This window comes from Neomonachus schauinslandi, chromosome 9 (assembly GCF_002201575.2).
Source record: "Neomonachus schauinslandi chromosome 9, ASM220157v2, whole genome shotgun sequence".
Classification (NCBI taxonomy): Eukaryota; Metazoa; Chordata; class Mammalia; order Carnivora; family Phocidae; genus Neomonachus; species Neomonachus schauinslandi.
In genome coordinates, this window is record NC_058411.1 from 26,324,066 (window position 1) to 26,348,206 (window position 24,141).

Consider the following 24,141-nt stretch of genomic DNA (forward strand, 5'->3'; position numbering starts at 1 on the left):
AGGGCACTAACAAGGCACACCAGCCTGAGGCGGTGATTTCATGGGAAGCTGAGGCTTCCTTTTGCCTCCCGCTGCTTAGCAATGGGTCTCTCCTCACTGATTTAAGCTCTGCAGGCAGATGTGGGAGATGTAAAAGTTTTAGTTCTGTTTTGCATCAAATTATTCTACTCCCATTTCTTGCTGAAGAGAAGCAGAGCCTTCTGAGGCTTCCAACTGTTGTCCACTCAACTGTAATGCTTCCTTGGAGGTGGAGGCCGGTTCTTAATGGTCTTACACTTGGGAATGTGCCGCTCGGCCACCTTGGGAGCAAAGTGGCGGCTACAGTGAGGACACTGAATATAATCTGGATTTTCTGCAGGCAGGATGGGAGGCAAGTCTGAGGGGTTTCCACCTTTGGCAATGACCTGCTGGACCTCTCGAGCGTGACGGAGAGTACGGATGAAAGACTCATGCTTCTGTCTCCAGTTGCTCTTCTGAGGAGGTTCAGCCTGTAAGTGTGAGGAAGACTGATCATTCAACTTGGTGTTTACCACATCTCCTGAGTCTTCATCAGAATGACAGTAAGGAAATGGAAAGGGTGTTCATCCATAAGATCAAAGAGAACAGGAAGGGAGCAACAGAGCTGACTTGCCAGAGTGGAGGCACTTAAGCTAAGGGCCTGCTTGGTGCTTACAGGTACAGGCAGTGGAGAGGGAAGAGGTGCAGGGCTGAGAATAAATTGGATCCCTGGGGCCCCTCTCCCATCTTGCACATCCAAGTGTCTGTCACTTCCCACACACTCACAGGAGAACGGGGGTGTATTCTCTGGAGAAACTGAACCAGACAGGTTTCAGACTCAGAAAGTCCAGGCATAGTGGAGAACAGGGTAATATTGAGGCTGAAAGTTGGGTTTAAGTGCAAGTATACGTGATGAATTATGGAACTGTTGGCCTCCTTCTCCCACTCAGCTCCCAGGATATCAAACACATTGGCACCCTCATAGGAGATAGGAGTTCTCTGAATGCACCACGGAGTCGAGAGAAAAGCCATTAGATGCTGACCTTGAGTGACTCCAGTGAAAAGGCTCACTATTTGATAACCCTAATATGAAGGCCTTTAGTCAACATGCCCCACTTAAGCTTAAATATGAATGGACAACCTGGGATCATCAGATATTTGAGTAAAGCTCTAACAAGAGAGAAACCAAAACAGGTACATGAATTCTCTCTCGCTCTCTCTCAGGAAACAGGGATAAGACAGGTAAAAGAAAACTTAAAACCAGAGAACCAGAAAGAACTATTATAAATTAAAACTGTGATAGCTAAGGGGCACCTGGGTGGCTCAGTCGGTTGAGCATCTGACTCTTGATTTCAGCTCAAGTCATGATCTCGGGGTCATGGGATCGAGCCCCATGTCGGGCTCCATGCTCAGTGCGGAGTGTGCTTGTCCCTCTCCCTCTGCTCCTCCCCCTGATCACTTGCTCTCGCTCTTTCTCTCTCAAATAAATAAATGAAAATCTTTATTTAAAAAAAAGACCATTAAAAAAAAAGTGATAGCTAAAAATAAAAATAGAAATGTAAAATGTCAAGAAAATTACTCAGAATGGGAAAAAAGATCAAGATGGAAAGTAGAAAAGATTAGGAAATTAGAAAGCCGATCCAGGAAGTCCAACACCTGACCAAAAGGAGTTCCAAAAAGAATTTAAAAAGCACACAGAAGAAATTATTAAATAAATAATACAATAAACATTCCTAGAATTAAGGTCACTGCTCTTGAAATTGAAATAGTCTACCAAGTATCCAACACAATCATTGTAAAATTTCAGAATTTCAGAATAGAGAGAGAAGCCTGTAAGCTTTCAGAAAAAGAGAAACACTGAAAGAGGTTTCATACAGTGGAGCAGGAAGCAATATGGCATCAGATTTCTCAACAGTAACACTGGATGCTAAAAACTAGTGGGAAAACCCCTTAAAAGTTCTAACAGAAAATAATTTTCTACCTAGAATTCTATACCTGGTCAAATCATCCATCAAATATAAAGCTATTGTATAGATATTTTCATTCATTCTGAGACCAAAAAAAAAAAAAAAAAAATGCTTCCCATGCACGTTTCTTAAAAGCTTAAGAAAAGCAAGGATAAAAAAAAAAAAAAGGAAGACCTAAAAAGCTGGAAACAGGACCCAAGACAGAAAAGAAGCAAAGAGAAACAATAGGTCTGCACCAGGCCTACAGAATAACCAGTCCAGACTGGTGCAGGAGGAGAAAGGAGTGATGGGAGGGAAGTTTCCAGAATAAGAAAAAAAAAAATCAAACCAATGGATTAGGTGTTTGAGCATTTACAAAAACACTAATAGGTGCCTGACATCAGACGGATCATTTAGGAAAAAAAAAAAAATTAAAACATAATAAAAAAATTATTTAAAAAAAAAATTAAAGACAGGTATGTAGGAAACCAAGCAAATGAAAACATGAGTCAGCTGTTAATTCCAGGTACATGTGTTCACTCATCGGTGAACAAAATTTACATGGTTATTATAATGTAAAAGCTGACTACTGGTTTAACCCAAAATTGTGATTCCACTACAATGGAAGGAGAAGGAAGGAGAAAAGTAAAAGGAGAGGAGATGTGAAAGAGCTTAACCCGAAGCATTCATAGGAGGAAATCAACAGATAATGTGCAAAACTATTAATCAAGAAAATAAGCATATTTTTTTTTAAAGATTTTTTATTTTATTTATTTGACAGAGAGAGACACAGCGAGAGAGGGAACACAAGCAGGGGGAGTGGGAGAGGGAGAAGCAGGCTCCCCGCAGAGCAGGGAGCCCGACGCGGGACTCGATCCCAGGACCCCGGGATCATGACCTGAGCCGAAGGCAGTCGCTTAACCAACTGAGCCACCCAGGCGCCCAAGAAAATAAGCATATTACTGAGAAATATGGAAGCGCATACCAGAAGAGTCATCTATCAGGAGCTGAAGACTGCCACTGGGGGCCCGATTAGGCTGGAAAAGGGTGAGGCAGGATCCTACTCGTTGCCCTTATAGGTCACTTAGTACATGATTTTTAAAATGTATTCAAATATTATTTAAATTAATATAAAATGAATTTTAAAAAGAAAAAAGAAAGAAGGCAAGTAGCTGTTTGGTGATCTGATATCATTAATGATGAATGACAGGAAGAGATATTATCAAAGCAAAAGGATCCTTCAGGAGAGAGTGTTACTGAAATAGACAAGAAGGCAAGAGAATTTGTGTGTTAGAGACGGTATCCAAGAACTTTTTAAAAGAATTAGGGGGAAATTCCTCAAGTATATGATAGTTGGGGCGCCTGGGGCTCATTTGTTAAGCATCTGCCTTCGGCTCAGGTCCTGATCCCAGGGTCCTGGGATCGAGCCCCGCATCGGGCTCCCTGCTCTGTGGGAAGCCTGCTTCTCCCTCTCCCACTCCCCCTGCTTGTGTTCCCTCTCTCGCTGTGTCTCTCTCTGTCAAATAAATAAAATCTTTAAAAAAAAAAGAAAGAAAAAATCCAACTTATCTTTAAAAAAAAGTATATGATAGTTCATCATATTGAATGAACTATTAATTCATCATATTGAAATCTTATTCAATTAACACTTAATTAATCACAAAGCACAAAGATGTGGTCTCTGTGCTCAAATGAGACCAGAGCTAGGAGTCTGCTGGAAGCTATGTGAAAATTAAAGGACAGAAGGAAAGTCACCTGTTCTTGTGAATACACTAGAGGAATAACAGGGAGACACAACCACTTGGCTTCCAAAGGCACAAAGCTTTGGAATAAGAGTTAGAACATTCCAAGGAGGGGAGTGCATCTCAATCCAGATCCTTTCTGCTTCGGTGTCCTCAATGCATCATATTCCCCCGCAAAACTAGTTTCCATAAAGCTCAGGCGTCTGATCTCAGAAATCCAATTCCTTTGCTTCACCGTTACTGCATTTAGGAATTTAAGAAACACAAGATTCTTTCAGGGGCCTGCCAGAAACACACTCTAGTAGGATAGAGAAGACCCCGGTGGATTATTGGGTTGACCAGAAAGCAAACAGGAAAGAACGGGAACCAGTTCTCTGAACACAGAAGGGACTTTTTTGTGTTTATCTTCCAAACTGTACTGAAAGAAATAACCGCAATCAACTTCTCCTAACAGCCACCACATAAATTTGGGTTTTTAAAGGCCCCAGCAAGTACTGTAGCCCATAAACTGTAAAGTGCTTAGCGGACAAAAGGTGCTAGTGCAGCATAGGGACGATTGGAAAGAAATGAAAACAGAGGGCGCCTGGGTGGCTCAGTTGGTTAAGCGACTGCCTTCAGCTCAGGTCATGATCCTGGAGTCCCGGGATCGAGTCCCGCATTGGGCTCCCTGCTCGGCAAGGAGTCTGCTTCTCCCTCTGACCCTCCCCCCTCTCCTGCTCTCTCTCTCAAATAAATAAATAAATAAAATCTTAAAAAAAAAAAAAAGAAATGAAGACAGAATATGCTCTCATATTTTGTTAGAAAATTAGAGTTGGGGCGCCTGGGTGGCTCAGTTGGTTAAGCGACTGCCTTCGGCTCAGGTCATGATCCTGGAGTCCCGGGATCGAGTCCCGCATCGGGCTCCCTGCTCGTCAGGGAGTCTGCTTCTCCCTCTGACCCTCCTCCCTCTCATTCATGCTCTCTGTCTCTCATTCTCTGTCTCAAATAAATACATAAAATCTTTAAAAAAAAAAAAAGAAAAGAAAATTAGAGTTGGATGGGACTTTGAGATCATGTGATCTAGGCTTTCCCAAACTTTGGTCATTTGCATACCACTTTCACTTTATCCCCCTAACCATAAATTACTTAATATTTTTCTTTAAGTTCATGTTTCCTAAAAACCATGGGCTTCATATCTTGTTACATTTTTCTAATACACACTAAAATAAAAAATGTTTGCCAGCAAACTGCACTTTGAGAAACACTCATTTACAAGCCAAGAGGCATAACGTTGACAGGGTGGTAGACTTATTCATGAGACAGTCTCCAGATCTGACTGTCCAAATATGCCTGTGAAGTACCCCTAAACTTACCATGCAAGTGTCTCACAGTCTTTACAATCTAGTTTTTCTGCAGCTGGAATGTTAACCAAAAATAGTATCCTTTACCTTTAAGGTGTTTACACTCTAAATGGGGAGGAAAAGGATTGCAAACTTAATTGTGTTTCATGTATTTACTAAGAAGGTATATCGGAATTGAGCTAATCTTGAAAAGGTAGATACAGTTATAGGAGTTGTAACGAATCCTGATCTTGGGAGGTGGCAGAGTATATTGCAAAGAGCAAGGAACTCTCTCCCAGGGGTGAAGTGCTGCATCATTTTTTTCTTTATATTTTTCAAACCTTTTTAATTTTCTACAGTAAACATTTATTACTTTTATAATCAATAGGACATATATTTTTTAAGTCTAGATTTTGCAGTCATTCTGACCCAGATTTATATGCTAACTCTGCCATTTATTATTATTTTTTTAAAGATTTACTTATTTCAGAGAGAGTACACAAGCAGAGTGAGGGGCAGAGGGAGAGAGAGAATCCTCCAACAAATTCCCCACTGAGCACAGAGCCTGATGTAGGGCTGGGGCCTGATGCGGGAGCCCAATGTGGGGCTCGTGGGGCTCGATCCCAGGACCCTAAGATCATGACCTGAGCCAACATCAAGAGTCAGATGCTTAACCGACACTTAACTGACTGAGCCAGCCAGGCTCCCCATATGTGCTGACTCTGCCATTTAAAGCTGTTTGTGATCTTAAGCAAGTTAAACTTTCTGCGACTTGATTTTTGAATTGATTGAATAAGAGACAACGAAACCCTCACAGGGTTGTGGTGAAGATCTTATGAAAAGCTCCCATCACAGTGACTGGCACACAGTTGTAATCAATAAATGTTAATTCTCACTTTCTCCCTATATGACACATGAATTTGTTCTAAAGAAAACTGATATAACATCCCCTTTACAATGATCCCCACTCAAAGTCAAATCCATAAGGCCCTTGCCTTGTTACCTTGACTGAGGCTGGTCCCTTCCAGTTCAAGTACTGCTCTAGTTCTGTGCCCTTGGCCCGGGCCCTGGAGGAGTCAAACACTTTCCTCTTGGAACCCTGCATCCTGCGGCAGACGTTGGAGTGTCTCTCCAGCCTGAGCAACAGAAACTTGCGTCCACAGTGGCTACATTCGCCAAGTTCGGGCTCTTCAGTGGAACAGCTGGAAACCGAGGAGTCTGGTACCCTAGACAAACTAGGATTGCTGGTGGCTCCCCGCAAAGCATGGCCAGGCCCTTCTGAAGACTGAGGACACTCCTCTGATGGCTCTGAGACTAGGTCTCGGATTTTGTAATTGCTTGCCACCAGTCTTTCCCTTTTGAGCTTCTGTATTCCATAATCAGAGAGCTGAAATGGACTAGAATTTTCTCGAGACCGTCCCCAAGTTTCATCCTCCCCCCTGTCTCTACTGAAGACCTCCTCAGACCCGAATTCTGGGGAGAAGGTAGGTTTGTATGTGGTGTTGCTATTACCTTTACCTCTCCTCCTGGGGAGTGTCATTCTCTGTAGCTCTCTTTTTTCATTTTCCTTAGCCTGTTCCTTTTCTTTCTGGATCCTTCTGAGTTCCTCCTCTGTCTTCTTCAGCTTTTCCCTTAGAAGGGTCTCTTTTCTTCGGATTTCCTCCTGTAAGCTCTCCCCTGCAGCTTCTAGTCTTTGGATCTGCACCCACTCAGTCCTGTTGGGGTTTGCAACAACAGCACGAACCACAGCTGGATTCACCCAGTTCCTTGAATCAAAACTGCTGTATGGAAACTCTCTTGGTTCAGGGGGTCTTGGAGAGACATTCTGGTCCCCATCAATGCCAGCCTCACATGTACTATGAGACTTCGTATGGAACATGGGTTTCAGGGGGTATGCCCGGTCTACCCCAACTCGCTTCTTTGTGAAGGGGATGAATTCCTGATTATTTGCTTTGGAATACCGGGACTGAGGACTTGATGAGTAAAACAAACCCTTTGCTTGGCCCTGGGGATTGCTTCTTGAATCTTGCTGGCTGATTCCAACACAGTGGGGATAGGAGTAGTTCCGGGCTTTTGTGCAGGTGTTCCACTTGGAGTGAGTGTAGAGATTATCCAGTGTCAGCTCTTTGTTGCTCAAAAGCTTCTGCCGGGAATTGTTCCTCAGATGCCCCATGGAGGACCGCTGAGGAGAGTCACCTTTTTCATAGGGCTTTTGTTTAGCTGAGAGGAGCCCTGGAGCTTCTGTTTTATTATAAGGAAGCATAACGCCCACAGGCAGAGGTGGTGCCAACTGGAGGCCAGCCATTCAGGGACTGGACTGAAGCCTGGAGGAGATTTAAACCAGATATATGTGAGGAGTTTGTCTGAGGTTTCCCCCCCCACTGCTAAAGTAAAACTGTTTCTACATTTGTCCTACCTACATATTCTCTTGAACTTTTTAGGGACAGTGGTCTGGGTCTGCCAGAGCTTTCCTTCAATAAGCATTTGGTGAATGCTCATTATTTCCTGTGGGTGCTTATTATGTCCTGAGGATAGAAAAACGAGTGTGACACGGGTGTTCCTGCCACCTAGCTTTATTCCAGTACCAGTCTCTGCCATACACAGTGATACTCCTGCCATACACAGCAGACTCCCTAGTTGGGGGAAAGATTTACTGGATCGAAAGTCAGGTTTTAGGCCTGTGACACAGGACAAGCAACTTTCCCTTCCTGGCTGGTTTCTTCACCCGTAAACTGAAGTTTCGCTCAGAGTTACATGACTGGCATTTAGGAACCTTAGGACTCTGAGTCCAGCCCTATCGGTTCACAGGTGAGCAAACTGCGGCCTAGAGGTAAGTGACTGGCACAAAGAGCTCTCCAGCTTCCCTCCTGCTGGAACCGTGCTTGACTCCAAAGAACACAAAGGCCGCTCGTGGCCTGCAGCAGGTGCCTGGCTGTGAAACCCTCACCCAAGAAGTCCCCGCGGCGCGGACAGCGAAAGGTCTGTAACCTGAGAGGTGGAGGCCACCTGACCTGGCCGCCGCAGCTTTTAGATCCGGAACGCTGAAGTCACGCACTGTCCCACAGGGTCAGCCGGGGCGCCCCCACTGGGGACTCCGCTTTGGGAACAAGCCCTCGCTCTTCTGTCCATGGGGCCCTTGGGAAGTCGAGGTGCTGAGCCCATGTCTGCCCCCCCTTCCGCGTACCTGAGGCTCTGGCGGACGGTTCCTGCTCAGGGAAAACCCCAGGACTTAGTTTTCCAGACCAGACCTCCCCCCACCTCAACCGATCGCCGCCCAGGCGCTCTCTGCTGGCCTCTGTTTTTCTCGTTGCCTGGAGACGGAGCGCGTGCGCGCCCAGCCCCTTCTTTAGCCCCGAACGCCGCCCGGAAGCGCGCGCAGGCGCAGCCCGCACGCGGTCCGGAGACGCCCGCGAGGGGGGTGTGGTCAGTTTGAGCTTCACTTGACCCGGTGTCCCGCCAACTCTGCAGCTCGGTCCCGCCCTGCCCTTGGGGAACGGGAGAGGGGGTGGGAGAGGCTTTCTGGGGCTCCATCAAAGAGCTTGTATTTTTCTGAGAACGATGCTCGCAGACCTTGGGGTGTGCCCTTCTCTGGCAAAAGACGGCGCTCCTAGATGTGCCTTAGAGTCATCCTGCCGCAGGATTCCGGTGTCCGCCCACTTAGCGGGAGTGGGCCTGCTGCTAGCCTTTCTTAGCACGCTCGGCTGCTTGGTACGGGCCCCAGGTATGGCTGTCCCTCCGTGCTTTTCCTAGCCAACAGTTTGGAGCTTGCGGTCAAATTTTAGCAACTTGGCTAGGTTTTGCTACTCAGTATCTTTCCGAGGTAGTTTTTATAGCCAATCTAATTATTTTGATACAATGTTTTACTCTCACGTGGTAACTCTGGCCGTCTCTTCGTGGGGCCCGAGAGTGACTCAGCCAAGTGTAATGATAATAAAGTTAACTACCAGATTGAAAATAATCTGTATAACCTGGTTTTCAACGCTAAATAATATTCTATAACTTGTTAACATTAGAAGAGCGTTTGTCTTCATGCTTTAGTTCGTTTGTGTAAGCTGTTTGGAACAGGCAGTTTACTTTTTTCCTGTAACTACTCAGAAGATTCAGGCACATGGGAAATAAAGTGGACAGCAGTAGTCAGTGTTAATGCTTCAACATGTCATTATTACAGTTTTACATGTTCCAGAGAAATTCCTTGGTGGGCCCTCCAGGGCAGTCCTTGTTTTCTTTCCTAGCTGACTCTGTCGCCTTCTCTATATACGCAGTTTCAGACATTTCCCCCACTCTCAAGGTCCTAATTATCTCAGCATCTGGCCTGCCTGTCATCAACTCCTGCAGCTCCCCTCCAATCTGGCTGAATTCCCCAGAATGCCTCCCTCCATCTTGAATTCCTTCCTTCTTGTATCCAAGGAAAAAGAATCTTCCTCTTTCCGTGAGTTCTGTTGAATTCGTCCCTTCCCTTACCCTCCAGGAATTGACTCCATCACTTTATCCCTCCATCTTGTTCACTTCAAGTTGTATCTATCCACACACCCCTTCTCTTTGGTTTTAAAATGTTTTACTTTCCCCTGCAAAACAAACTTATTTCCTGTGACCTGCTGCCTCTCATCTTAAGGTCCCATTTATTTCTCCTCTTCTCCACAAGCCTTCTTAATAGACAACTGTGCATTTGGGGTCCCCATTCCCTCCTCTGCTCCTCAGTGTCCAGTCACTGTGGTCTGGCTCCCACCTTTTCCATTTTATTTAACTGCCAGGCTGTTGATGACTTCCCAATGGCCAAAGACAAAAGCTGCTATTTCTTTAGCCTACTCATTTGCCATCATTGATTTTTCACTCCCTCGGAACTCTCTTCTCACTTGCTCCTGTGCCTTCTTGGTTTCTTCTTTACGTTTTTGCTCCATCTTCTTCCAGGTCTCGGGCATTTATGTCTTTTCCTCACCTGCCCACCAAATTTGGGTGTTCTCCAAAGCCCTCTTATTTCTCATATACACACAGTCCCAGACATTCTCTTCCTTAATGATTTCAACCAAATGCTGAAATTTCAGGTCTCTCCTATGTTTAAATGATACTCAGAGCTCTCTCCTTAGTTACAGACTCAAATTTCTAGCTGCCCATTTAGCACCTCCACATGAATGTTCCTCAGGAACCTCAAACTCAATATGACAGAAAACAAACTCATGATCATCTCCCCATTTCCCCATCTACATGTCCAGTGTTCCCGTTTAAAAAAAAAAAAATTTATTTATTTGAGAGAGAGAGCACAAGTGGGTGGAGGGGCAAAGGCAAAGGGAGAAACAGACTCCCCACTGAGCAGGGAGCCCGATGTGGGGCTCAGGGCTTAATCCCAGGACCCTGTAATCATGACCTGAGCCAAAGACAGACGCCCAACCAACTGAGCCACCCAGGTGCCCCTTGTCCGGTGTTCTCTTTTGTGCTGAAAGCATCAGTCATCTTGCACTCCTCCCTCTCTCTGTCACCCCTTCTGTCCAATTAGTCAGCAGGCTCTGTTTAATGTACTTTGCAATGTCTCATATATGACTGTTCCTTTGCATTTCTACTGCCCTGGGTGAGTTCTTCCTCACTTTTCTTTTGGGACAGCATCACTCTCCTAACTGCTATTCTTGCCTTCAACATCTGCTCCCCAAGCTCATTTTTTACACTGCTGCCAGGGTAATTATCTTAAATACCTCTGAGCCCATCATTCTCCTACCCAGTGGCTTCTTCTTTGCCTATACCTTCTTTACTTTTACCTTTCAAGCTGAAACACATAATTTAACATGGTATTTCAATCTGCCAGATTAGGTCCAGCCTACCTTTCCAGCCCTGCCTCCCCAGAGTCTAGTCCAGTGGATATCAACCCTAGCTGAGCTTTAGGACTCCCTGGAAAGCAACTTCTGGGGGCAAGACATGGGTATTGGTATTTTTAAAAGCTTCCCCCAGTGTTCTAATGTGCAGCCCGGGTTGAGAACCCCTAGTCTAGCCACACCTGACTGCTTGCACTTCCTCTCCCTTTCTTTTTTTCTCTCTCTCTTCTTTTCTTTTCCCTTTCTTTCTTTCTTTCTTTCTTTCTTTCTTTCTTCCTTCCTTCCTTCCTTCCTTCCTTCCTTCCTTCCTTCCTTCCTTTCTTTTTCTTCCCTTCCTCCCTTCCTCCTCCCTTCCTCCTTTCTTCCTTCCTCCATCCATCCTTCCTTCCATCCTTCCTTCCTTCCTTCCTTACTTCTCAGTGGTATTACCTTGACCCAAGCTCCATGCACTGGGAGGTGGTAGAGCATAACATTTATGGGAGTGCATTCTGTACTCAGACTGCCTGGAAATAAATCCCAGCTCCATCACTTACTGGTTGTGGTTGTGTAACCTGGATAATGTGCTGCTTCCTCCAAGAACACTTTCCCAATCTTCTCAGTCAGAATGAATCTTTTTGCTCCTTTGTACTCTCAAGTATTTTCTGTTCTTGTTGTAGCACAGGGCTGAGTCATGATGAGCTCTCAATGGATGTTCATGGGATTGACTAGCATGTTGTGCACTTTATTGTCATTATGTGCATGCATATTTGTCCCTTATACTAAATAAAAAACTCTTTGAAGACGAAGATTATATCATTCATCTTTGTATAGCCTACAGTGTCTCATATGTAGTAGACAATAGTTTTTTTAATTCTATCGAGAAACTTGTTTTTTCAAAATGAATTTTAGGGGCACATGGATGGCGCAGTCAGATGGGTGTCTGACTCTTGGTTTCAGCTCAGGTCGTGATCTCAGGGTCATGAGAGATTGAGCCTGCTTGAGATTCTCCCTCTCCTTCTGCCCCTCCTGCTAGTGCTCTCTCTCTAAAATAAATAAATCTTTAAAAAATAAAGATAAGGGACTCTTGATTTCAGCTCAGGTCAGGATCTCGGGGTTGTGAGATCAGGCCCTGAATTGGGCTCTGTACAGGATGTGGAGCCTGCTTAAGATTCTCTCTCCCCCTGCCCACCTCCCCCTCTAAAAATAAATAAATAAATAAAATAAATAAAAAAGATAAAAATAAAAGTGAATTTTGGAGAAAGAAATAACATCAGCCAGGCACTCTGTTTAGCCATTCTTTTCTTTTCTTTTTTTTTTTTTTAAAGATTTTATTTATTTATTTGAGAGAGAGAGCGAGAAACAGCATGAGAGGGGATAGGGTCAGAGGGAGAAGCAGGCTCCCCGCTGAGCCGGGAGCCCGATGTGGGACTTGATCCCAGGACTCCGGGATCATGACCTGAGCCGAAGGCAGTCGCTTAACCAACTGAGCCACCCAGGCGCCCCTGTTTAGCCATTATTTTCAAATATTGCCAAGAATAACATTCAGTCCAGCTTCCCACCCCACCCCCACTCTGGCACTGAGGTTATATGATTCTTCAGGCTCTGGATCCTCACTTTTCAGTGGGGGAACAAGTGAAATGATTAATCTTTATGGCTTCCGTTGCAAATCCATCTCACTTCACCAAGTCTGCCCACCTGGAATATTCACATATGGAGCCTTATGTTATGAAGGGATGTAATGTATACAAGCAATTCAAAGAAGAAAAATAAATACTACAGCTTTCCTGCATACATTCTTAATCATAAGGGTAGCTGGATTCAAATGCCTGCAAGGTAACTGTACCTTTAATAATCATCAGCCACAATTCCCTTGACAATTCCGTTTTCTCAAAAGAAATTCATGCATTTTGGTCACTTGGCTTCGATTGATTCAGTGGTGATTCTGGAGCCATGGGTTATTTTGCATGTGCTTGTGATTGATTTAGAGAAGCATTATTTAGATTTTTCTTAGTAAGGTAGAGCAGCTTCCAGAAACACAGGAGGAGGAATAACCTCCTCTGGGCCTTCCTATTCACATATCTCCCTTGCTACCAATTCCAGACTGGGGCATGGCCCCAAATTTGAGGAGAACTGAAAGAAGAAGTCAGGGCGGAAAGGTACAGGCATACCTCAGACAAACTGTGGGCTCTGTTCCGATCACTGCAATAAAGTGAGTCAAATAGAAATAAAACTTTTTCTTAAAGATTTTCTTTATTTATTTGACAGAGAGAGTGAGAGTATAAGCAGGGGGAGTGGTAGAAGGAAAGGGAGAAGCAGGCTCCCCGCTGAGCAAGGAGCCCTATATGGGGCTCTATCCCAGGACTCTGGGATTATGACCTGAACTGAAGGCAGACACTTAACCAACTGAGCCACCCAGGCGCCCCAGAAATATAGCTTTTATATGCACTGGTTTCCCCATGCACTATATTGTAATCTATTAAGTATGCATTTGCATTATATCTAAAAAAAGTACATACTTTTTTAATAAATGTACATACCTTAATTTTTAAAAATTGCTTAAAAATGCTAACCATCATCTGAGCTTTCAGTGAGTTGTAATCTGATCATACATCACCATAACAAATATAATAATGATGAAAAAGTTTGAAATACTGTGAGAATTACCGAAGTGCAACTCAGAGACACAAAATGAGCAAATGTGGTTGGAAAAAATGGTGTGTTGGACTTAATCAATGCAGGGTTACCAACCTTCAGTTTGTAAAAAACGTAGTACCTGTGACGTGCAGTAAGGTAAGGTATGCCTGTATGTGTCCTATTCAATTTATTTATGTATTTAATGTTTATTTTACATCTCCCACCTCCAGAATTTAAGTTCCTCCAGGCCAGTGATCCTTTTTGTCCACTAATGTAGGTCAACCACCTAGAACTGTGTCTGGCATACAGAAGGCTTTCAGTAAATATTTATTGAGTGATTGAATTTATTTCAAGTCCTTCTTCATCTACGCCTTTCTCCCCACGAAAAAAGTGAGAAAAAATGTGCTTAGTGACAGAGGTGGGGTGAGGCCTGGGTCTGTAGAATCGGAGCTAAGACTCTGGACAGATCCCCAACCTGAGGCTTGCCACTTCTCTCAGACAAGAGCGTTTGGAAATCCCACCCTCTGGGCGGGCTCTGGGCTGAGCGCGCCATTTCTGATTGGTTGCTGGGGGTGATGGGCGTGAGACAGCGAAGGAGGAGCCGCTCTCTAGGCTTCCGGGCGCCGAGGTTACCCGGCTGTGGGAACCGTTGGCGTGCTGGTCGCCGGTGTAATCACGGGCGCCCGAGAGGAGGACGAGGAGGGTGAGCCTGAGATAGGGCCCCGTGGCGTGTCCATAGTTTGATACCCCTAAAATGTTAGTAGAAGGGGATTCTGGTGGCCAATGGAAGCTGGGTCCCTGGGAAGAGGAAGGGATGAAGAGGAAGCCCGACGCGGGACGGGTGTGGGGAGGCAATTGGATAAGCAGGTCATTGCCCCAAAGGGGGCCTCTGTGGGCACTTGAGACCCAAAGCTCCTTGGCCCAGGTGTCTTCCTGTTACTTCGCACACCCGGGCTTGCACGTGTCCGCTTGCGTGCTCTGGCGTTGGAGGACCATAATGTCAGGGTGAGGTCGCAGTGGTTACAGATGGAGAAGTGTGGGTCTGGCCCTTTCTTCCTCGGGATTTGGGGTCCTGGAATAGGATAATGAGCCCTTTACTTTTCTGGTCTCTGACAGGTGTAGGCATGAACATGGCAGAAGGGGACACCCTGATATCAGTGGATTATGAAATTTTTGGGAAGGTCCAAGGGGTGTTTTTCCGCAAGTACACTCAGGTATGTGGCCTACAGGCTTTGGGGACATACCTAGGTTACGTGTAGGGGAACAAGAGACCGTGTTCCTGACAAATAAATGTGCCTTGGGAGAAGCCCGCTTTTTGGTAGCTGCATGGTGGTTTGTAGAGCAATGGGAATGAAAATGCTTTGCAGTGGATGAAAGACAATGTAAATGGCAGAATCATGTGCTGTTATTATCGTTCTTTTCTGACAGTGGTACCAGGGCACCTAGACACATATTAATGAGCTTCTCTCTTCCCAAGGGGAATTAAGGGATTCCCCAGTTCACCCTGTTGTGGCCTCATCAAACCAGATCACAGTTCTTGTAGGAGGGCTAATGTTGATCAGATGGCATTTAAAGATTTTATTTATTTACTTAAGAGAGAGAGCATGAGTGAGGGAGAGGGGCAGAGAGAGAGGGAGAAGCTAACTCCCCGCTGAGCAGGGAGCCTGATTTGGGGCCCCATCCCAGGCTCCCAGCACCATGACCTGAGCCGACAGCAGACGCTTAACCGACTGAACCACTCAGGTGTCCCAATCAGATGGCGTTTAGGTGAACTCATGATAGTTATGAAATTTACGTAATTGCTTCCTCTGTAGCTGCTGCATTTTCTTCAGACCTCTTTCATTTCTTCAACCTTCTCCATTCCCCCACTTGATTCCTTTCTATTCATTATGGCTCTGAAAGAAGAGTTACCTCTTTAAGCTAAAGCTTTTCTCATGAAAATAGTTGATTTACTCCAGGGTAAGTAATGGTTAACACTGAACATGCAGTCTAGTGTTCCTATTAGAGTAATATGGAGTAACTGTGGGGATGAACAAACCATGGACAGCCTGTACCTCTGCCTTAATGTCACTAATCTTCCCACAACATGCACATGCAGTTGCAATCTCAATTTCCCTTCTGTCTCTGTTAAGGGGATATCAGGCTATTGCCTTCCCAATGTATGGCCAATCCCAAAAATAATGAGTTAAGACTGCGGAACTTTCCAAGTGTCACATTCCTTACTGTGGTACATAAAATTCAATCCTGAAATCTTTGAAAAATGAATGTTACATGTCATTATCTCTTTTTTCCAATCACTTGCAAATCATTTCCTCCTGTTTCATACTCATATATGAAGTGCTTGTTGAAAGAGAATTGCTGAAAAATCATAGCAAGAGCTATGTTGCAGTTAGCTTTGGTACCAATTATGCAGGGTAAATTCCTGTGACTTAGTAGATGGGGGTGACAGCTTCAAAGATTAAAGTTGTTGAGGGAAAAGGACCAGACAGTAGTATAGCCCATCTCTTTCTCTACTGTCCCCATACCCCCCAGTTCAGAGAGACAATAAAAGAAACAGACAACAAATATTGATTTGGAAAACTACAAGGAAAATGCCATCTCTGGGCTCCTGTGTGGCTCAGTCGGTTGAGTGTCTTCCTTCAGCTCAGGTCATGATCCCAGGGTCCTGGGATTGAGCCCCACATCGGGCTCCCTGCTCAGTGGGGAGTCTGCTTGTCTCTTTCCCTCTGCTTGCTGCTCCCCTTGCTTGTGCTCTTTCTCTGTCAAATAAATAAGTAAAATCTTAAAAAAAAAAAAAAAAAGAAAATGCCATCTCTTTTTCTTCTTAATTAGACTTGTAGCTTATTCTTTACCGCTTACAGTCATTTAACCATGTGTTCATTTTAACAGTTTTCTTTCATGACAGTCTATATGTTGATATCATCTGGCCTCTGAATTCAATCCCATCAATCACTCATTCCTGGAATGAATGATGAGAGTACTCAAAGGAACTTTTTTAAAAGTTGGAATATAATTGACATCCCATAAAATTCACGCTTTTAAATAAAAGTGTGTAATTTAGTGGTGTTTAGTGTATTCACAAAGTTGTGCACTAATTCCAGAACAAAAAGAAATCCCATTCCCCCCAGCCCCTACTAACTTCATTTCTGTCTCTATGGACTTGCCTATTCTGGACATTTAATGTAAATGGAATCATGCAATATGTGGTCTTTTATATTTGGCTTCTTTCACTTAACAGTGTCTTCCAGGTTTATCCATATCATAGCATGTATCAGTGTAGTAGTCCCCCTTATCTGCAGGTAATACATTCCAAGCCCCCCAATGGATGCCTGAAACTGTGGTTAGTACCAAACCCTATATATACTATGCTTTTTCCTATATGGACCTACCAATGATAAAATTTAATTTATAAATTAGGTACAGTAAGAGGTTAATACTAATAATAGAAAATAATAGAAATACAATACTAATAATAGAAAATAATAGAAAAATTACAATATATTATAATAAAAGTTATGTAAATGTAGTCTTTCTCTCTCTCTCAAAATATCTTATTTTACTATACTCACCCTTCTTGTGATGATGTGAGATGATAAAATGCCTATATGATGAAATGAATTGAGATGAATGATGTGGGCATTGTGATGTAGCATTAGGCTACTGCTGACCTTCTAATGACACTTCAGAGGGTCATTAGATGATCATCTTCTGAACTGTGGTTGACTGAGGGTATCTGAAACCATGGAAAGTTAAACCACGGATGGAGAGGGACTACTGTACTTCATTCCTTTTTTTTTTTTTTAAAGATTTTATTTATTTATTTAATTGACACAGAGAGAGAGAGAGAGACAGCATGAGAGGGAACACAAGCAAGCGAAGTGGGAGAGGGAGAAGCAGGCTTCCTGCCGAGCAGGGAGCCCGATGTGGGACTCGATCCCAGGACCCTGGGATCATGACCTGAGCCGAAGGCAATCACCCAACCAACTGAGCCACCCAGGCGCCCCTACTTCATTCCTTTTTATGGCTGAATAATATGTCACTGTATGGCTATACCACAGTTTATATATCCATTCACCAATTGATGGACATCTAGGTTGTTCCCACTTTTAGGCTATTATGAATAATGATTCTGTGAACATTTATGTATTTGTTTTTATGTAAATATTGTTTTCAATTCCCTTTGGTATATATACCTAAGAGCAGATTGCTGGGTCACCTGGTAAGTTTAGGTATAACTTTTTGAGGAACTGCCAAACTATTTTTCAAAACAGCTGTACCATTTATATTCTCACTAATAATGTATGAGAATTTCAATTTCTCCAGATCCTTGTCAATAATTATTGTCTATCTTTATTATTAGAGCCATTCTAGTGAGTATGAAGTGGTATGTCATTGTGATTTTTTGTTGTTTTATTTCATTTTAAGGTATTAATGAATTTTAAAAGATTGAAGTCATACAAATCGTGTTCTCCGTCCACAATGGAACTAAACTACAAATCAATAACAGAAAGAAAACTAGAAAATCTCAAATACCTGGAAACTGTGCAAAACACTTTTTTTTTTTTTAAAGATTTTATTTATTTATTTGAGAGAGAGAATGAGAGACAGAGAGCACAAGAGGGAAGAGAGTCAGAGGGAGAAGTAGACCCCCCGCTGAGCAGGGAGCCCAATATGGGACTCAATCCCGGGACCCCCGGATCATAACCTGAGCTGAAGGCAGTCGCTTAACCAACTGAGCCACCCAGGCGCCCTGCAAAACACTTTCTTAAAAAATTGTGGTAAAATATACATAATGTAAAATTTATAATTTTAACCATTTTTAAGTGTACAGTTCAGTGACCTTAAGTACATTCATATCATTGTGCAACCCATCACTACCATCCATCCACAGAACTCTTTCATCTTGCAAAACTGAAACTCTGTATCCATTAAACAATAACTCCTAATTCCCCCTTTCCCTACCTAGCTCCTGGTAATCACAATTTCTGTTTCTATGAATTTGACTACTCTAGGTACCTCATGTAAGTGAAATCATACAGTATTTGTCCTTTTGTGACTGGTTTATTTCACTAGCATGTATCTGATTTTCCTTCTTTTTCAAGGCTGAATAATATTCTGGTGTATGTAAGATACTTGGTATATGTATGTGATTTTGTTTGCCTTCTCCTAATAGTTAATGATGTTAAGCATCTTTTTGTGTGTTTATTGGCACATGAAAGAAAATAAAATATATCATTTTTGGAGAAATGTCTATTTAAATCCTTTGCTGTGAGCTGTGTCTTCTTATTGTTGAATTGTAAGAATTTTTGTATATTCAGGATACTAGTCCCTTGTTACTTAAAAGATTTGCATATATTTCTTCTATTCTGTGGGTTTTCTTTTTACTTTCTTTTTTTTTTTTTTTAAGATTTTATTTATTTATTTGAGAGAGAGAGAGAATGAGAAAGAGCACATGGGGGGGGGGGGTCAGAGGGAGAAGCAGGCTCCCTGCCGAGCAGGGAGCCCGATGCGGGACTTGATCCGGGGACTCCAGGATCATGACCTGAGCCGAAGGCAGTCGCTTAACCAAGTGAGCCACCCAGGTGCCCTCACAGATGCCTTTTTATCAAGTTGAGTGTGTTTCCTTCTATTCCTAGTTTGAGTGTTGGATTTTGTCAAAATTTTTTTCATCAATGAGTTGATCATCTGTTTTCATCTGGTTTCTGTTTTATTTATTAATATGGTTTGTTATATTTTATTAATACTGTGTTTTAGTTAATATGATTTTTAAACTGCAGTGTATTGATTTTTCTATGTTGAACCAACCTTGCATTCCTAGGATACATCCCAGTTTTTCATGGTGGGCCATCCTTTTTATATGTTGCTGGATTTGATTTGCTCATATTTTGTTGAGTTTTGCGTCAATATTCACAAGTGATACTAGTTTATAGTTTTCTTGTGATGTCTTTGCCTGGTTTTGATATGAAGGTAATACTGGCTTAATAGAATGATTTGGGAAGAGTTTTCTTCTGTTTTTTTGGAAGAGTTTGTGAAGGATTGGTGAAAGAGTCAGATTTAAACATTTGGTATAATTCACCTGTGAAGCCATCTAGTCCTGGGCTTTTCTTTGTAGGAAGTTTTAAATTACTAACTCAATCTCTTTACTTGTCGTAGGCCTATTCAGATTGCCTGTTTCTTCTTGAGTCAGTTTTAGTAGTTTGAGTCTTTTTAGGAATCTTCCCTTTTCATCTAAGTTCTCTAATATGTTGGCACACAGTTGTTTATAGTATTCCCTTATAATCCTTTTTATTTTTGTAAGGTTGGTGGTACTGTCCCCTCTTTAATTACTGATTTTAGTAATTTGAGCCTTCTCTCTTTTTTTCTTTATTCGTCTAGCTAGAGGTTTGGCAATTTAGTTGATCTTTTTTTTTTTTTTTAAAGATTTTATTTATTTATTTGAGAGAGACAATGAGATAGAGAGAGCATGAGAGGGGGGAGGGTCAGAGGGAGAAGCAGACTCCCTGCCGAGCAGGGAGCCCCATGCGGGACTCGATCCCGGGACTTCAGGATCATGACCTGAGCCGAAGGCAGTCGCTTAACCAACTGAGCCACCCAGGCGCCCTTAGTTGATCTTTCTAATATTTACTATTTTTATCTTTCTGCTTGTTTTTTTTTTTTTCTTTTTCTTCTCTTTCAAAGATTTTGTTTATTTGACAGAGAGAGACACAGCGAGAGAGGGAACACAAGCAGGGAGAGTGGGAGGAAGAGAAGCAAGCTTCCCGCGGACCAGGGAGCCCGATGTGGGGCTCGATCCCAGGACCCTGAGATCATGACCCGAGCGGAAGGCAGACGCTTAATGACTGAGCCCACCCAGGCGCCCCCTTTCTGCTTGTTTTGAGTTTGGCTTGATCTTCTTTTTCTAGTTTCCTAAGTTGGAAGTCTAGGTTATTGATCTGAAGGGACTTTCTTTTTAGATTGAAACTGGAGTTGGTGATTATATTACTTAAAATAATGTTTCCAGAATATGGTTATGAGGAAGAATTAGCTTTTTGGAATTTTCTTAGGAACAAACACTATTTGCTTCTTTAGATAGATACTCAAAATGGAACATGAGTCAGCAACATTATGGTATTTAAAAATAAAAACAGAATCAAATGCACAAATAAAACCTACAGGAAATTCCCATTCTCAACACTAATCAAATTTGGGAGTGTTTTTTTCACTCTTAGGAGTTCAGATAAATCACATTGCAATTTAAAAACTTATTTGACTTTGTAAACTCCTGCTCAAAACTCAATACAATCATTATTATAGCTAGTTACCATATAAGGTAACTTTGAAGAGCTGGGGATAGCTGACTGTCCTAGGTTAATTTGAAGCAGAAGAGAGCAATTGTTATACAAAGTAAATTGGATGTAGTCTTCCTTAAAATCCATTCTCTGCATCCTTTTTTATGCCCTCATCTTTGGCACTTAATGCGTGCTATAGGTATCTTCTATTTTTCTTCCTTCCTTAATTTCCTCTGTATTCCTTAAATTGTTATTTGACTGCAGTCTCTTTTGTTCATTATACAAGCATGTCTTTGTTTTGAACATAACTGATTTGATAGGTACTTTAGTTTCTCATCAAACATGGTTTTGCTGTGCATAACATTTTCTTTGGCCAACTGCAGCAATTTCCCATATTTACTAGGTCATTCCTCTGGCATTTGGGCATGCAGTCATGGTAACTCCCATTTTCTTTTGTAATCCAATTCCTTCCATTTAGATAGGTTACTTAAATGATAACTTTTCTAATATTTCTGCTTGCAAACTAAAAAAAATTACCTCTAAACATTGCTACCTTTCTCAGTTTTCAGTCATTCCACAGTTTCATGACTTAAAGGAAAGAACATTGGAAAGGCTAAGAGAAAAGCAACTACAATGATTAGATGGTCTTCATAAATTCAACTTTAAAGGTGTGATTATTTAGACAGAAGAGAAGAAAGTCAAGTAAAAACCTAATAGTTATGTAGTCTTATGAAACTTTGATGTTCAGAGGCTGATCACTACATGCTTTTTCCTTCTGTAGGAGGAGGACGGAACGTGGGCTTTGGATGCATCATAAAGACCTTGGGTTAGACAATTTTTCTAAAGTGAGAACAAAGGAATGAGTTGCCCAGGAAATAATGATCTTTAAAGATACAATGGACACTCATTCATCTGGATTTGTTTAGGTGTGGTCCTGGCTGAAGACAAAGAGAAGGATCAGATAACTTCATGCTTTTTCTATTTAATATACCCACTAGATTCTTGATTAGGAGAAGGGAAAATGAGCAAGATACAGCCCAGGATCCTAACAACAATCAGCCTTAGGGAATCATTTTAAAAGCATCTGATTTGCTTTAGTACTTAAGTCTTTAGTACTTAACCAAATTGACTACGTAGTGAAAATTTCTAGTGCCTAGGTTTTATAGGGTAAAAGGAAATGGAGTCAAATGGCCAACACTTCATGTTAAGGTCAGTGAGATTCTCCTTGCTGTAGTTCTCTTGTGACTGTTCTGGACAACATCAAATTAGTTTCAGTGGCTTGATTCTAGGCCAAGATTCTGACAACACATTGTAGTCTCACTGTTTTGTTCAATCTCACTGGATTTTTCTCTCCTATTTTTCTTTCCCTTAGGCTGAGGGTAAAAAGCTGGGATTGGTTGGCTGGGTCCAAAACACTGACGAGGGCACAGTGCAAGGACAATTGCAAGGTCCCATCTCTAAAGTGCGTCATATGCAGGAATGGCTTGAGACAAGAGGAAGTCCCAAATCACATATCGACAGAGCAAACTTCAGGAATGAGAAAGTCATCGTAAAGTTGGATTACTCAGATTTCCAGATTGTGAAGTAATGACCTGAATTTAAATTTTCTAAGATAAACTCACTGGTTTTGTTTTTATTGTTAATATAGAACAGTCTGTGTTCAGTATTAGAATTTGTCAGTAAGTTATGTTAGTATCAGATATTTGAATATTACTGTATATTATATGTATGATAGAAAGATGACAGACTCTACACAATTCTAAATAAAAATACATTAGAACCTTCTGCATAAGGTACTGTCTTTATCTTTGCTGAACTTCATTTGGGGCAAAATAAGAGGTATTTATTCAGTAAACATCTATGGGAAGAGAATTTCGATGTAATTTAAAGAGAGCTGAAAGAGAAAACAGTTACTTTGAATCACCTTTTTTTTTTTAAGATTTTATTTATTTGACAGAGGACAAGTGGGGGGGGGCGGCAGAGGGAGAGGGAGAAGCAGGCTCCCCACCTGAGCAAGGAGCCCAATGTGGGGCTCGATCCCAGGATCCTGGGATCATGACCTGAGCTGAAGGCAGACACTTAACTGACTGAGCCACCCAGGCGCCCTTGAATCACTTTTTAAAATGGTTTCCATGAAGTTTTCTTCAGGAACTTGCACACCTAATGATAACAAATACCACAATTGCAATTTGTTAGGTGTTCAAATGACATTTTGGTCTAATTACTTTTACTTTTCTGGAGTTTCTGCTGTCATTCCTTTCCTCTGGGCAAGGATTTCATATAAAGCTATGTTATGGGCTTAAATTACATCACACATCCCCAGCCCACCCCAAATTCATATGTTGAAGTCTTAACACTCAGTACCTCAGAATGTGCCAATCTGGAGATAGAGCCTTTAAAGAGGTAACTAAGGTTAAACGAGGTCATGAGAGAAGGCCCCAATGCAGTATGCCCCAGTGTCCTTAAAAAAAGAGGAAATTGGCCACAGACATGTATGTGCACAGAGGAAAGAACATGTGAAGATAGGGAGAAGACAGCAATCTGTGAGCCATGAAGAGAGGTCTCAGAAGAAATCAACTTGTCAACACCTTGACCTCAGACTTCTAGCCTCCAGAACTGTGATAAAATAAATTTCTATTGTTTAAGCCACTCAGCCTGGTATTTTGTTAGGGCAGCCCTACAAGCAATAATCAGGATTTTGCTTCATCAGCCCTTCATGTTTCCCAATTTGGCTTGGTCAGCCATTAAACAGGTATATAGGAAATGATTACTGGATTTAACAAGTTTGTCATAAATTACAATTTTTGAAAATAATAGGTTTCGATGAAAATGAGACAGAAAGCAAAAACTGAGGATTGGTTAATAATTTCCCAAACACCTATTCTCGCAATGTTCTACAGTTCTCATTCAGTCAGAAAAGGAGCTGCGGTGGCATTAGGAACATACCAAAAAAGTAGATGAGTCTTAGTGTCTTTACCTGTAAGTTAAGAGGGTCGAGCTAGTTTCTCAGTCTTTTCCACCTCTGAAATGCTACAACTGTATAAGATGGAAGGCTGTGATTCATCCACTGAATGCCTAACAGGACAGGCACTGTAAAGTAAACAAAATGGATAAAATCCCTACCTTCAAATAGTTTACATTCTAGTGAGAGAAGACCTACAAAGCACAAAATAACATATATATTGAATTAAATGGTAGGTAGTACGAAGGAGGAAGGGGGAAAGGAACACAAGAAAAGCAAAAGTGAAAATTGCTGGAAACAGCTTTTCACACCATGCTAAAGGGGTATGACTATTGAGAATTCGGGTACCAATGTGAAGAGACCCCCCCACCCACATACACACACCCACCTAGTTTCCCAATCAGAGAACAGCTGGTGCGCATGCGCATTTGGGTGTCACCGACAAACGCGCGTTCCTCGCGAGTCGCCTCGGAAGCGCATGCTCGTGGCGCGT

The 24,141-nt window shown here is 42.4% G+C and overlaps 2 protein-coding genes across 3 annotated transcripts; one reads left to right on the forward strand and one right to left on the reverse strand.

The window, feature by feature from the left end:
- Window positions 1-224: 224 nt before the first annotated feature.
- ZC2HC1C (zinc finger C2HC-type containing 1C) lies at window positions 225-7,309 on the reverse strand. Its single transcript, XM_021679576.1, has 2 exons — window positions 6,008-7,309; window positions 225-488 (listed from the first exon to the last, which is right to left on the reverse strand). The coding sequence occupies exons 1-2, from the start codon at window positions 7,307-7,309 to the stop codon at window positions 225-227; spliced, it is 1,566 nt and encodes a 521-aa protein (XP_021535251.1).
- A 1,131-nt stretch (window positions 7,310-8,440) lies between these two features.
- ACYP1 (acylphosphatase 1) lies at window positions 8,441-22,471 on the forward strand. 2 transcript variants are annotated; one of them, XM_021679574.2, is made up of 3 exons: window positions 8,441-8,725; window positions 14,535-14,632; window positions 22,059-22,471. In XM_021679574.2, the coding sequence occupies exons 1-3, from the start codon at window positions 8,563-8,565 to the stop codon at window positions 22,272-22,274; spliced, it is 477 nt and encodes a 158-aa protein (XP_021535249.1). In that variant the 5' UTR covers window positions 8,441-8,562; the 3' UTR covers window positions 22,275-22,471. The 2 variants fall into 2 exon arrangements, with proteins under 2 accessions (XP_021535249.1, XP_021535250.1); XM_021679575.1 differs by lacking the exon at window positions 8,441-8,725 and adding an exon at window positions 14,047-14,121.
- Window positions 22,472-24,141: the final 1,670 nt, after the last annotated feature.